We start from the raw sequence: 17208 nt of genomic DNA, 5'->3' as shown, positions 1-17208 counted from the left end.
TCAAAGAGAGGGACTTATTTTCTGTGGCATTGTCTGGTGATTATGTCAATGATTTTATAGGGTAATTAAAATGATTCTTACTAATATCTTCTTCTTGAATCTGAACCACCTTCTGCTGAATATTGTTTGTTAATCAATTTCCATTGAAATCATCAGAAAACTATACGCAATTCATTTACTATGTTATGCTAGAGAGTCAGCAGGACAGCATTCGCTTGAATATCTATGCAAACTTTATGTCTAAGGTATTCTTAATTCGTTTACTCTCATCATCAATTCAGATTTCTTTTTGATCAATCTTTCTATCTATATATATATATATAAATATGCAGGTTTTCATTGACTATAGAAATATACACTATATAAAATATAACATGTCAGCTGAGGCAGCTTCCGAACATTATGAAAACTGTCTGGCTTGCTCACCACTTCGGTTAGTGGTTTCCCTAAATTCGACCCGATACTCTTGGTAATGGGTGAAGATGGTCATGTTGGTTCTCTGTTTCCAAATCACCCAATTCTGAAAGAGAATAATCTTTGGGTAACTTTCATCAATGACTCTCCTAAGCATCCATCAAAGAGAGTCGCTTTAACTCTTCCTGTCATCAACTCTTGCTTCATATGTGGCTGTTATAGTCACCGGAACCAATAAAGCACATGCCACGCATTTGGCGTTTCAAGATTATGATAATGCTGATGATCCAAAGGTGGTAGTACCTCCGGCCAAGTTGGTCTGACCAACAGAAGGGAATTTGGTTTGGTTTCTGGATAAAGAGTCTGCTTCGGAACTGGACCAAATATAATCTTTGATTTGGTATTTGAATGAATGAGTGACAGAGTGTTATACTCACAATTAAAAACTCTTTGTACATATTAAATGATTTGGAAGAATACATTAGCTATTAGCTTAAGATTTCTTCGTTTATGTACATAAATTTCATAAAATGAGTCATATTTATTAAGTTAACAAAATAAAATAAAAATAACAACATTAAACTACAACATATTTAACTTAAAAAATCTTCTATTTAATATATATCTAATATTTTATATTAATTCCTTTGTTATGAAATAAAAAGTAATAAAGTATGTTGAAATTGTAATTTTTTTTAATAATTTTAATTTGTATATGTATTTTATTTATAATTAATAAATTAATAATAATTTTAAATCAAATATTTTTAAATAATAAATTTATTTTTAATTTATATACAATCTATTTATAATATATTTAATTTTTAATAATTAATATATATAATAATAATTATATAAATATCTATATATATATATTATAAATAAATTATTAAATATATATATATAATTATAATTAAAGTCAACTAGACACAACAATAATATAAATTCTCTTTTCTAATAATTATTTTCTCTCCTAATAAATAAATAAATAAATAAATAAATATATATATAATAATAATAATAAATCAATTATCTTTCTTAATAATTATTTTCTCCTTCCTAAATAATAATAAAAATAATAAATAAATAAATATATAAATAAATACTCTTTTCTAATAATTATTTTCTCTCTCCTAATATATATATATATATATATATATATATATATATAATAATAATAAAATTATTTCAACAATCACAATTAAAGTGTTGATATAAAAAATATTAGGGTTAAGACCAAGATTTGATACAAATTTAGATTTTAAAATTGCATTATATATATAATGATGCTTAATTATTAAAGTGTTTGGATTGTCGGGTCGAGAGCTGTAGTTAATTTGGATATTTATGTGAGGGTAAATGGATACTTGTGTCGGATTGTAGGTTGACCCGCCCATAAACTTAAAACGGTTAAAAATAAAAATAAAAATGTTATTTGTATGTTTCGAACTTGCAACCTAACAAAACAAGTACAACCCTTTAATTAACTAGGCTAACAACACTTTATATTTAAAATTCAACACCAAATTTAATAAACGCGAGACATTTTTATAATAAAAGTTCAAATTTTTAACTAACTAATCTATATATATATATATAATGATGCTTAATTTTTAAAAAATTTGCAACTTAACAAAAACAAGTACAATCCTTTAACTAACTAGGCTAACAACACTTTATATTTAAAATTTAACACCAAATTTGATAAACGCGAGACATTTTTATAATAAAAGTTTAAATTTTTAACTAACTAATATATATATATATATATATATATATATATATATATATATATATATATATATATATATATATATATATATATATATATAATGATGCTTAATTTTTAAAGTGTCCGAATTTCCGGGTCGAGAGTTGTGGTTAATTTGTATGATTCGAACTTGCAACCTAACCAAACAATTATAACCCTTTAAGCAACTAGGCTAACAACACTTTATATTTAAGATTTAACACCAAATTTGATGAACTCGAGACATTTTAACAATAAACGTTCAAAATTTTAATTAACTAATTTATATATATATATATAATGATGCTTAATTTTTAAAATGTCCGGATTGCCGGGTTGAGAGCTGTGGTTAATTTGGATATTTATATGAGAGTAAATGGATAATTGGGTCGGATTGTGGGTTGACCCGCCTATAAACTTAAAACGGTTAAAAATAAAATTAAAAATGCTATTTATATGTTTCGAACTTACAACCTAATAAAATAAATATAACTCTTTAACCAATTATGCTAACAACACTTTATATTTAAAATTCAACACCAAATTTGATGAACACAAAACATTTTAACAATAAAAGTTCATATTTTAAACTAACTAATCTATATATATATAATGATGCTTAATTTTTAAAGTATCCGGATTGCCGGGTCGAAAGCTGTGATTAATTTGGATATTTATGTGAGAGTAAATGGATACTTGGGTCAGATTGTGGGTTGACCCGCCCATAAACTTAAATTGGTTAAAAATAAAATTAAAAATACTATTTGTATGTTTCAAACTTGCAACCTAACAAAACAAGTACAACCTTTAACCAAGTGTGATTGAGAAGTGGTTTGCCGAGGGATAATAAACCGGTATAATTTGAATGTGGTTATACAAATATGAATCAAATATTTGATTGACCAAAGTGTGAGGTCAAGATGCTAATTATTAAAAAAATATGAATCAAATATTTGATTGACAAAGTGAAAATGTAAAATCACGATATAAAAGATTCATTCGAAAAAAATATATGATGAAACATGTGAGAAAATAAGTTGTTTTATCGAAGTGAATAAAATATGAAATGAGAACTTTTTTTTAATATATTATTCGTGATTTATTAAGAGTTTTAAACATTGAATAGATATTATTATAATTTTTTTAATTTTTTTAATTTTTATTTTTATTCATATGCATCGCACGAAAATTTTCCTACGATGAATTTTAAAAAGATTTTTAAATAATGAATGAAGAGGATGATTAGATAATAATAAGTATTTTCTTGTTTTATTTTTTAATTAAAATAATTTTTATTAATTAATTTTTATAAAAAAATCAAAATATTCTAAGCTTTATATTTCAAATAAATTTATTTGATAAATAAATTAAAAATAATAAATTTCTACATAAATTAAAGATGATAAGAAAAGTTTTCTATTTTTTTAAATATATATTTATCAAAATAATTTTATTTATTAAATCACTTATTTTTATGAATTAAATAATCTTATTTTTATTTTTATTAAATTTTAATTTTAATTAAAAAATATAATTTTAATAATTAATCATAAAAACTTTAAAAATAGAATAATAATGATGTGATATAATTATTTCTTTTAAAAAAAAAATTCAATCAAAATTTAAAAATCTCACATTCATTGTAACAATTATCCACGTGATTCTTGTTTAAAATTTTAAAATAGTTTTCATACTAATTAAACAATACAAATGTATATGTATGAGTTTCATTTATGATATAAATTATCAAAGTTTATATTCTTTGAAACTTATAAATAATATAATTATTTTAATTATTTCGGTCACACAAAAACATTGCATTTGACATCTCAAACAAGTCAATACATTTTTATTTGTCCAATTTAAAACACTATGCATTTTATTTTTACTTTTCCCAATTCTTTAGACACTGTAAAGGGTAAATTTGACTAAATGACCTCAAAGATGGGGTTATTTGAGGTGGTGGCAAAAAATAAATTTTATTGCGTTCGTGGTCTTTTATTTATTTTTTTGACACATTTGTCCTTTTCGCGAAACGTTAAGGAATTTAGCGTTTCGCGAAGTGGATTAGGGTTTATATAAATACTCAATTTTTTTCATTTTTTTCATTTCATTCATTTCTTTTTTCTCTCTTCTTTCTCTACTCTTGTTCGACGGCGGCGACGAAGGCTACGGCGACTACAGTTAGGGCAACGTAGGAAAACATCAAAGATAAGAAAACTCTAACACCCTAACCCTGAATCGATGTTCATAATACTGTTCTTATTTCTATTATCTTCATTTCAAACGATTTATGTTGTTCTTAATCAAACCCTAACCCTAAATTAATTTAATTTGTTCTTATTGTTCATATTGGTTCATATTGGTTCATATTTTTGTTCATCTTATTGTTCATATTTGTCGATGATGATATTTGTAGATCATATGGGTTCCATTTCAGGGAAGATTCACTTCGCGTTTCGCGAAGGCACATCGCGTTACGCGAAGCGGCACGCGAAACGATACAGTCGGCACGCGAAGCGGCACGGTCGACACGTGAAGGCACATCGCGTTACGCGAAGCAACACGGTGGTCACGCGAAGAGTCATCCTTTGTAGCGAAGGGCCATCCCTTGAGCATTTTGTTTTACCTTTTGACTCATATTTTGTTGGCTATTTTCGTTGTTTAATGTTCTTTGCATCTTTTGATGTTTTAAGATTGCCTAGAAAGACAACTATTTAAGGTGATTAATAATAAACCTATTGTATCTTTTTCACTAGTTTTAGTGGATGATTATCCAATTGTTGGATTATCTTAAATTTAGTTCTTTGTGATAATTATTTTTGAGAAATTTATAAGGCCTTGTTGTTTTCAAATAACCTTAATTACTATATAAGTTATAGATTCTTAAATGAGTTTATTTGAAATTAATCTCAAATCGATTAAGATTTACACCTATAGACTAAGACGAAATATAGTAGATAAAAGATTGATAGAGTTGAGGATACAATGTTTGTTCATAATATTCAGCATAACCCTAAACCTATTCAAATTAAAACCCTTAAATACTAAGTAAACATTAGCAAAAGTCTCAACCATAGTTAAAAACTTAACTGATAACGCAAGACAGACAAATAGGCCTGAATATGAGCATATGACATATTCTTTAATCAAACAATACAAAGAAAATCATTCTTCATTCAGCTGAAAAACAATAGGAATCGAATTTGGTGTTTTACACAAATCTAAGTACAACTCTGTGCCGCTTCACGTAACGCGATGTGCCTTCGCGTGACGATTGTGTCGTTTCGCGTGTCGACCGTACCGTTTCGCGTGCCGACCGTGCCATTTTGTGTGCCAACCGTGTCGTTTCACGTAACGCGATATGCCTTTGCGTGCCGACCGTGCCGCTTCGTGTGCCGACCGTGCCGTTTCGCATGTCGCTTCGCGTAACGCGATGTGCCTTCGCGTAACGCAATCTGCCTTCGCGAAACGCGAAGTGAATCTTCCCTGAAACGGAACTCATATGATCTGCAAATATCATCATCGACAAATATGAACAATAAGATGAACCAATATGAACCATAAGAACAAATTAAATTGATTTAGGGTTAGGGTTTGATTAAGAACAACATAAATCGTTTGAATGAAGATAATAGAAATAAGAACAGTATTATGAACATCGATTCAGAGTTAGGGTGTTAGAGTTTTCTTATCTTTGATGTTTCCTACGTTGCCCTAACTGTAGTTGCCGTAGCCTTCATCGCCGTCGTCGAACAAGAGCAAAGAATGAAGAGAGAAATGAAATGAATGAAATGAAAAAAATTGACTATTTATATAAACCCTAATCCACTTCTGCGAAAAGAGCAAATGTGTCAAAAAAAATAAAATAAAAGACCACGAACGCAATAAAATTTATCTTTTGCCACTACCTCAAATAACCCCATCTTTGAGATTATTTCGTCAAATTTCCTGTATAAAGAGCTTTTTTTTGTATGCTTTTTTGAATTTGATTCAGTATTTTTTTTTATAAATTTTATCTTTATCACATTATTATTCTTCTAAAAAAAATGTAAGAATGAAAATAAATAAAAAGATTTTTAAATAATGAATGAAGAGGATGATTAGATAATAATAAGTATGTTTTTGTTTTAATTTTTTTTTAAATTATCCATTTATTAAGAGAAAGTGTGTTTCTATATACAATGTTGAAAAAAAAAACTAATTTTATAAATTATAAAATTATTTTACTTTGAGAACATCACTTATTTTGATGATAGTTGAAATGGAAAGATGATAGTTGAAATGGAAAGTTGAAATGGTTTAAATATTAAAAGGAAGAAAATGAAGATATTTATAGAGAAGTTTAAAACGAACCTTGACATTTAAGCTATGTCATTAGTTTCCTGCAAGAAGTTATCAAATTTAAGCACCAAATTTTTTGTCTTGCCGGGAATTATACTATTACCACTTTTGCTTACTAACTTATATAATACATTTTTAATGTAAAAAATATTGGTCAATTGAGGGGTTAAGCGGGGTGTCGATGAGATAAAATATATGTTAACATTAAGTTTAAAATTAAATTTAATTTTTACCAACTAAAATTAATTTTAAATTAATTAAATTTGAATAATATTAATTTTATCTAAAATATTTATAGATAAATAATATTTTATATTTATTTTTAGTAGGTTATTTTTGTATTGTGCATATACAAAACCCAACCTAAATCACAAATTCATTGTTAAATATATCAGCCCAAATAATCAAAGTAGGAGACTCTATTTTACTGTGAGTTTAAAAAAATGTTTTGATAGAGGATGGCCCAATCCCTAAATTCAATTAAAAACCAGCCCCCATTATTCAAACCAGTCTTGGATTTAGAGTTTAATTAAAATCCTAACAGTTTAATTTAAAAGTATTTTAGTTATATATTATTATTATTATTTAATGTAAAATCATTAAATCAAAATTATTCATAAACTCGTCGTATAATACCATCTTAATTTTATTCCCGTAAATTTCAAATATTAAAAGTTTAACTATTTAAAAATTTATTTAAAATTAAATCGTTATTTTTTTTCTAAATTCGTAAAATGTTAAGATTTTTATAAGTGAATTCAAGGTTTTAACCTCATTTTGATGTTGAATCAAACACTAAAAAATTTTAAGTTTAAACAAAAAATATATCTTTAACGAAATCAAAATCTTAAGAAAAAATTCTAAACAAAAGAGTAAATTTCTAGGAGAGATTTAAGGCTTTTGTTGCATCTCAGTTAAACTACTTAAAGATTTATTGAAAAGACATCATTTTCTTTCACTCCATTTTGCCCTTTTTTCCGTAAAATTTAATTTACAGGTTTCTATGGGTTGATTTACCTGTAAATAGAGATCTCAATGTATTAAAAAAAAATTCATCAGTATGTTTAAAATTAATGTACATAAATAAAACAAAATAATATTAAACTTCAAGATGTTTGATCATAGTTAAGAGATTAAAAATAAGAAACTCAAACTTATTTCTTAATAAAATAAGTATTGTAAGAAAAATCAACTAAAGAAAATTAATTAGTATATTACGAAAAAAAAAATTTATTAAGGAGATTAGACTTAATTTCATCTACATTGATTTAGAATAGACTATGAAAATGGTGAGACAACCTTCAATTTCTTTTTATAAATAACCCCATTACAATTCATACATGTGCACACAATTTTTTTTCTTATATATATTATCTCAAGCGGTGAATATATTTGAATATAACAAAGAAAAAAAATAAGAATCTGAAAACTAACTTTGAAAGAGACTTTCTCAAATAAAAGAGTTAGGTTATTAAAAAAATATAATGAATTGACGACTCTGTGTGGTGTAAAAATTCTAGACCGTCTTTTCCCTTGAGAAATATGTGTTCACTTTCGGTGAGGTCAGCCAGATAAAATAATTGACAAGTTTATAGGGTGCTAACGTAAATAAATAATTGTTAATATTGTTCAAGATTAACAAAAAAAAATATTTATTTCAGTACCCTAAAAATTGTTCAACAATCTCATTTGTACTTAGTAAACTAAAATAGAACATCTTACTTTTCGAGGGAAGATGATAAATAAAATTCATATCCTACGCAGTGTCGTGAATTCACTGCATTTTGTAAACAACGTGATTATCTATTTGAGAACGACACACAACTTTGTTATGTAATCGCCCTAGTCAATATAAATTAACTACTTAAGCTTGAGATGAAATATAAAGAAGATATTTATAGATTTAAGTATTGAAATTTGAAAGGCTCAAACTCAAATTATATTTCGTTTTAAATAGAATAAGATTTTTATGGATACATAATAATTATTTTCCAATTCTATTTCATTATAAATGGAATAAGATCTAGATTTATTCGTAATAATTATTTTTATTTTTATTTTTCTTGATTAATTAATTTTCTTATAATATTATAAATATTTAATTTTCTATATTGTCTATTTTAGTTTTCATCTATATTTTCTATATCTTAAAAAATATTGAATTTTTAATTTATTTTGTAAATTTGACCGCTATATATATATAATATGTAACAATATTAAAATAATAAAAAAAATGATCCTTACAAAAAAAAAATACTAAAATGTATAAAACAAAATATATGGTATGGATATGTTACCATCTTTTATTTATATATATATATAATATATTTCTCCTTAATTCAAAATAAAATGAAATTTATAATAAATAAATAAATAGAGACAAATCATAAGTAATGGTATATGTATAACATAAATTAAAGAAAAAAGATATTTATAAATTTAAGTATTGAAAATTAAAATGCTCCTTCTCTCTAATTCTATTTCGTTTAAGATGGAATAAGATTTGGAATTAATTGTTTTTATTATTTTTGTTCATGATTAATTAATTTTCTTATAATATTATAAACTTTTTTCTATGTGGTCTATCTTTATTTTTCATAGTTATATTTCTTATATCGTCCAAAATATTGAATTTTTAATTTATTTTGTAAATTTGACCGCTGTATATATAATTTGGAAATCTGTTGCTAAAGACTCTGACATCGTATAAAATGGGTTTATTTTAAAAATTGATGTGGGTTCATTTACATCTTTTATGTAATTTTTTTTTATATTTTTAAATGATGGCATAAATCTTTCGCCGCCCATTGAAACAATGAGATAGCAGATCCTCTCTCATATATAATATTAAAATAATAAAAAAATGATCCTTTGAAAAAAAAAATACTAAAATGTATAAAACAAAATATACTGTATAAATATGTTACCATAAATAAAAATATATATAACAAAATAATACGAAACTTATAATAAATAAATAAATAAATAGAGACACATCATAAGTAATAATGTTATTATATATATCTAGAAAGATTGACGTGAGAGACATATGGATAAAAATATAATAAAATAAATTTTATAAAAAAATAATAATATATATTTAGGGTGTTCAATCGGTCGGTTAAACGGTTAACCGATTAAATGGTTCCGGTTAGGATCGGTTTTGTCTTTTATTTTACAAATCGGTTAACAGACCGTTAATGGTATCAGTTTTACCGGTTCTAATTCTATCGGTTTTGGTCGGTTCCGGTCGGTTAACCGGGTTTAACTAGGAACCGATAATTCAATTTTTTAAATTAAGTAATAAATTTTGAAATGGTTTTAAAAAAGTTATTGTTTACATTCTCCTATTATACTATTCTTTATCCTTTCTTATCTATACGATAATATATTATAATATATTATATTATTATTATAATATATTTTATTGATATATTTAGAAATATGTTATAATATATTATTTTATTGTAACAATATAATATATTTTATAACTATTTTGATTTTGTTAATTTATAATTCTAGGTCAGCGTATAGTTATAAAAATGATTTTACATATTTTAATGAAATTATTTCAGTTTGTTTTTAATTTTTTTTATAATTTTTTAAATATAAATTATAGTGTTTTTAAAAAATAATTTAATAAAAATTATAATTTAAAATTTAAAAATAATAAAAAAAATTATAGATTATTAAATATTATTTATAAAATAACTAATACAAATTATAAAATATAAAAATATATAATTAAATTATTACCGGTTTACCGGTTAAACCGTTAGAAAAATAGGTAAACCGAAAACCGAACCCGCTGGAACCTGTTAACCAATAAACCGTTAAAATGAAATCGGTTAACTATCGGTTCGGTTGGGTTACCGGTTTTCCGGTTTTTTGTACAGCCCTATATATATTCAATGTTTAAAATTCTTAATAAATCACGAATAATATATTAAAATTAAAAATAGAACACTCATTCTATATTCTATTTATTTCGATAAAACAACTTATTTTCTCACATATCTCATCACATATTTTTTTACCGAATAAACCTCCCATCTTATGACCTTACACTTTCACTTTGATCAATCAAATATTTGATTCATATTTTTAACATTTAACATCGTAACCACACACTTTAGTCAATTAAATATTTGATTCATATTTTTTAACCACTTTTAATTGATACCGACCTATTATTACTCGGCAAACCACATCTCAATCACACTTGGTTTGTTTGGTTGGTTTTCAAGTTCGAAACATACATATAACATTTTTTATTTTATTTTTAATCGTTTTAAGTTTATGTGTGAATCAACGCACAATCTGACTCAAGTATCAATTACTCTTACATATATATTCAAATTAACCACAACTCTCTATCCGATAATCTAAACTTTTTAAATATATATATATATATTAGTACATATTTCTCTTTTATTTATTTATCTTAAAAATCTGTAATAATATTTAATATATATATATATATTCTAATAAAAAAGAAAGAAGGAATTTAATAGAAGATAAATTTTCACTCTGATTAGTTTTTTTTTAATATTATGACTTATTCTAATAAATTTAAAAATTATTTAAAATTAATAATGTTCATAATATTAAAAAAAATCATTAATATGTTATAAATAAAATTTTAGTTTGAAATTATTAAACATTTAAATATATATATTTAAATAAATATAATTGTTTTGTGTTATTTATTATATATTTTAATAATATATATATATATATAATATACAAATTTAAAATAATAATGTATTTAATATTATATATATATATACTCATTATTTGTTATATAAATAAAAATAAAAATTTTATTTGAAATTGTTAATATATATATATATATATATTATTCAAATATATAATAAATAAATAAAATAAATATATTTTAAATTAAAATTATTAATTTTATTAAAAAATTATAATTTAAAAATATTTTATAGCAAATTAATTAATAAAAAAATATTAAAATATTTTAAAAACATATTTTAATGTAAATATTTTGTAATCAGTGAACCCGCCTTTGTTGATGAAAGTAAATATGGTATTCAAATTCAATCTCTTTTTTAATTTTTTTTATATAAAATATAAAATAAAATACCATTTTAATAATTTAATCTTAAGTTAAAAGTTGTTTTATCCTTTAAAATAATAATAATAATAATAATTTAATCTTAACCTGAACATCCTTCATCAGATTCATATCAATTCTCCATCTCCGATGTAAACATCATGAACAAGATTATGACAGATTCTGTTTACGCATAAGAGAAGAACACTCTCAGATTAATCGATAGATTTTACTGTTCAATCAGAGGATATATATATAAGTGTTTAAGCTCAAAAGACCATCATGATGAACACTCTCAAGCAACTAAAATCTGCATCCAGATATGGATTAATGTCTGCTTCTTTGAGATGTCGCCGAGGTAATCGACTCCCTATTTCCCTCCTCATTTCTGTATCTGTAATTACTTCCAGTTCTATCTATCTATAGATTAAACGAATTTGGAAACGTGTCCTCATCATGTTCGATGAAATGCCTGTGTGATGTATTCAGGTCTTGCTTCAATTCATTCCCCTGAACAGGAAGTGGTTATCGCGTTAGGAAGCAATGTGGGCGATAGACTTCATAACTTCAACGAAGCATTGGAGATGATTAAGAAATCAGGTATAAGTATCACTAGACATGGATGTTTATACGAGACGGAGCCTGCTTACGTGACCGATCAACCTCAATTTCTCAATTCAGCCGTTCGTGGTTTCACCAATCTGGGTCCTCACGAACTATTAGGAGTTCTTAAAAAGATTGAGAAAGATTTGGGTCGCACAAAAGGGATAAGGTATGGTCCTAGACCAATTGATTTAGATATATTGTTCTATGGTAAATTCAAGATTAACTCTGAGAATCTAGTGGTTCCTCATGAACGTATTTGGGAGAGACCGTTTGTAATGGCGCCTTTAGTAGATGTTTTAGGATCTTTAATTGAAAATGATACAGTTGCTTGCTGGCATTCTATGTCAGCTCATCCTGATGGAATTTTCGAATGTTGGAAGAAACTCGGCGGCGAATCTCTAATTGGGAAAGACGGAATGAAAAGGGTTATGCCGATTGGAAAACGATTATGGGATTGGTCTAACAAAACCCATGTAATGGGTGTTCTTAATCTAACACCAGATAGTTTCAGCGATGGTGGAAAGTTTCAAACTGTCCAGGCTGCAGTTTCTCAAGCACGTTCAATGATTTCGCAAGGAGCGGACATTATCGATCTTGGCGCTCAATCCACACGGCCAATGGCGATAAGAATCTCCCCACAAGAAGAATTGGATCGGTTAATCCCAATTCTAGAAGCCATACTGAAAATGCCTGAAATCGATAACAAGTTCATATCGATTGATACGTTTTATTCAGAGGTTGCTCGCGAGGCGGTTATCAAAGGGGCGCATATAGTGAACGACGTATCTGGTGGACGGCTGGATTCGAAAATGGTGAGTGTTATTGCTGATCTTCAAGCTCCTTATATAGCAATGCACATGAGAGGTGAACCGACAACAATGCAATCATTGGAAAACCTTAAATACGATAATGTTTGTTCGGAGGTTGGTTTGGAGTTATACGATCGTATACGAGAGGCGGAGATATCGGGTGTTAGGTCGTGGAATGTTATGATTGATCCAGGGATTGGTTTCTCGAAAGATAGTGAACAGAATTTGGATATTCTAAATGGGCTATCGGAGATTCGGGAGAGTATTGGGAGGAAGAGTTTGGCGGTTTCACATGCTCCTTTGGTAATAGGACCGTCGAGAAAGAGATTCTTGGGGGATATATGTAAGCGGATGTGTGCAGTTGAGAGAGATCCGGCGACTGTTGCTGCTGTGACTTGTGGAGTTCTTGGAGGTGCGAATATTGTAAGAGTTCATAATGTTGGAGATAATGTTGATGCTGTGAAACTCTGTGATGCCATGATGATCAGAAGGAGATTATCATCTCGACAGGGTTAAATTGTGTTATCAGGTTCTTTCTTCTCTTCAATCTGTTTGTTGTGTTTTCAAGCTCTTTCTTCCATGGATAATGGGGGATAAAGTTGCTGCATTTGTAATGCATATTCACACCATTTTCTTTCTTCAATTGCTTCAACTATTTAAATCTTTTCATGACTACATACATTTTTACGTTTTTGACTCATTAAGTAAGAAAAACAAAGAAGATGAGACCATGTAATCCATGTACGTCGGTTTGATTTCATTCGAAAGCGTTTTGAATAAGAGCGAGTCATATAGCGGGTCATATGACCGGTGAGGTGTGTTAAAAAGAAAGCTCAAAGCTTATTTAATGAAATTGTAATTAAGAGGTTATGCTAGCTCCTTAGGAAAAGTCAAATTTACTTTGTAAATAGTTTGAATAATTTAAAAATCAATAATATGTATGAATTTTTTAGTGACTATGTCCTATTTCTAAAGTTTAAATTATGAATGACTATTCAAATTAATTTGAATTGTCTAACCGTTATATATAGATCCAATTTGAATTGAAAAATATCATATCCTTCTTGTAAGGGTTTTTGATAGGATATGAGTTGGATATTGTTAATATTTTCATTTTTATTAATAAAAAAATATTGTTATTTAGTTGTTTTAATTGATTGAATGATTATAATGTTTTTTTTATATTTAAAAAATAAATTATATAAAAAATATATATTTTAATTACAAAATTAAATTATTTATTAATTAAAAATAATAAAAAGTAAATAAATAAATATAAACTTTCGGTCATACAACTCAGACTCATAGAAAGGACTCCATGGGCCATGGAGACTTATTTGATTTGAATTAATTTTTTTATAATTATTTCAATAAATAATTATAAAACAAAATACTCTTATTATCAAAAAAGGAATATTCGCCCCTTTTGAAAAAGTTCTTAAAATTATAATCACACATCAAACAAAGAAGTATAATAAAAATTCCAAACAGGTCCTACGAAAAAAAAGGGAATAAGTCAAATAATAGCGAATGGGGAAACTGCAGACGAGACGCTCTTTGAATTTTAAAAATTATGACCTGTTTGATTCCCATTAATGATATTGAATGTTCCAACTTTGCATCTAAGTTGCAATCAAACTAACCCTAATGTCCATGTGACAACCAATAATTTGTTCATCTTTTGAAAATTTCATCATATTTCATTTATATTTGGTTTATTTAAGAACTTAAACAAACATATCTTTAAATTTATCTTTCCATTTTTCTTTTGTTTGAACTTAGACATTTTCCTTTTATTAAAGAAGGCTAGCACAATACTTCACACATGACCCATCATTTAATTTTGTCATATTTAAAATAGAAAATTTTCAATAAAAATTGAACATGATTTGTTCTAGATGTGAAGGCAATAACTCACTTAGTCAAAGCTTGTTACCCTTTAATTAATTCAAATTTTGATTTATAAGTTGATGTGTTTATTCAATTTATTGTTTGAAAATTATCAAGATAATGGATATACAACATGAATTATAGACTGATATGTTGAGTTACTATTTTAAACATGAGATTATTAATGGTTAATACTTAGTTGTCTATAACCACTACTTGATAAGGACATAAAAAATTACTTTTCAGCCATTTGAATTTTTTTATTTATATATGATATATATTAAAATATCTTACTTTAAATTTATACAAATTTTATCCCATTTTCTAATTTAGTATAAGCAGCAAGAATAAGTAAATAACTCTAGTCACTCCGAGGTTCTAGATTCGAGTACGTAAGATGACACATCTGATTGAATTGATTGAGTGTATTTGCGGACTATGTATTTAACCTGCAAAAATTAATAAGAATAAAAAAAGTTGTGGAAGCCGCGTTCTAATAAAACAAACTTGTTACAAAAATAAAATAAAATAAATTAATGTAAGATAAAAGATTTTATAAGAATGTATTAAGGTTAAGTGAGATATTACTATGAAATTTAGTTATGTTTTTAAAAAAAAAATTAAAAAAAAAAATATATATATATATATATATATATATATATATATATATATATATATATATATGGGGTAAAATACATTATAAATTATTTAATAATCTAAACTTTCTATCAACATATTTTCAATTCAAAGAAAAGTTTATAAAGAAAATGAACAATGTCAACCTATAGTTTCAAGATTTTTGTTATTAGTAAACTTTGTACTTTCTACTTTTACCTGATTTTTATCATATAAATATTATTGCATTTCAATATGACCCTTAAAATATTTTAAATCACTTAATAATTAATTTAGCTTAAAATTCAATTTTACATTTCATTACCAAGCTACTACATTTTTTTTTGGTATCATTCACCAACCACACGTATTACATCAAAAAAATAATATTAATTGTCAATTTCAAATTTGTTAAATTTTCATTTCAAAATATTTAAAAAATATATTATTCAAAATAGCTAAAAGAATTGACAAGTGGTGAATTTGAAACAATATTAACATAAATATTATAAAAGATTGTAACAATATTACTATATTTATTAAGAATCTTTAACATTATGATAATATATTATTACAAAATATTTATAATTTATTAATCTTTTTCTGTTAGCAAAATAAATATATATAATTTGAGTCCAAAGTATTAATTTAAAGCACCGATGAAGTAACAAATATGCTTGAATAACATAATTTAATGTATAACATAATTTATTGTAATATACATAAAAAAAACAATCTAATTGTAACCGATTTGGTTGATTTTTACATAGGAAACAATAATTAGAGATTATAAGATATATATTTTTTCTAAATATTAAAAATTGAGAGATTTTAATATATATAAATAATGTATTTATTTTATAAAGACATGCCATGACGTGGTTGTATAGATCGGGTTTGTTTGATTGAAACGTGTTTGACAACCCATTACCCATTTACTTTTTCGATTTTATTTATTATTTACTATTTTAGCACGTCATTTCATGTTCTACTTCTTAGTGCTAGTTTGATTTCAATTATTTATTATTTTAAATAAATTGATACTTAACATTGTAGTATAAATTGATAAAAACTCAGAATAAGATGAGTAATTAGTCATATCAACATTTAAAGGAATATATTTGTTATTTAACGTTTAAATTATCTTAATGAGTTAAAAAAAATAATAAATAAGTTAGACCTAATAAATAACAAATTATATACTGAATTATACTAATCCTAACTAAGAAATCAAACATTATTTCATTCCTTCTCATTTATTAAATTAATTAATTTATTAACTAAAATATTAAAATATTATTTATTTAAAATTTTTATTTTCTATTTTATTTATATATATATATATATATCAATACTTTTTAAATATTTTTTTAAAAAAAATATCTCACTTTCTCAAAATCATCACCAATTATATATATGAGTAATAAGGGAGAGAATAAGAGAAGATATGACTTAGTATTTAGAAAAAAGAAAAATGTAAAAAATAAGAGAAGAAATAGATTATTTTATTTTATTTTGTCAATCAAACTACATTATTCGAGTTTGTTTGATATTGATTTTTTTAGTTAAAAAAAATACTTTTATAAAAGAAAATATAAATTATTAAAGTTTTAATTGGTTTAATTACTAAAATATACTTTATATTTAAAATTTAAATTTAATAAAAATAAATTTATATTATTTTTTATAAAAACAATTGT

The 17208-nt window shown here is 25.1% G+C and overlaps 1 protein-coding gene across 1 annotated transcript; it reads left to right on the top strand.

Annotated features, from left to right (window-relative positions):
• Positions 1-11713: 11713 nt before the first annotated feature.
• On the top strand, positions 11714-13675 carry LOC124920100 (folate synthesis bifunctional protein, mitochondrial-like). Its single transcript, XM_047460506.1, has 2 exons — positions 11714-11946; positions 12078-13675. The coding sequence occupies exons 1-2, from the start codon at positions 11871-11873 to the stop codon at positions 13517-13519; spliced, it is 1518 nt and encodes a 505-aa protein (XP_047316462.1). The 5' UTR covers positions 11714-11870; the 3' UTR covers positions 13520-13675.
• Positions 13676-17208: the final 3533 nt, after the last annotated feature.

The sequence above is a fragment of the Impatiens glandulifera genome, chromosome 1 (genome assembly GCF_907164915.1).
Source record: "Impatiens glandulifera chromosome 1, dImpGla2.1, whole genome shotgun sequence".
NCBI lineage: Eukaryota > Viridiplantae > Streptophyta > Magnoliopsida > Ericales > Balsaminaceae > Impatiens > Impatiens glandulifera.
The sequence above is the reverse complement of the archived record's forward strand: the minus strand, read 5'-3'. Positions and strand labels throughout refer to the sequence as shown.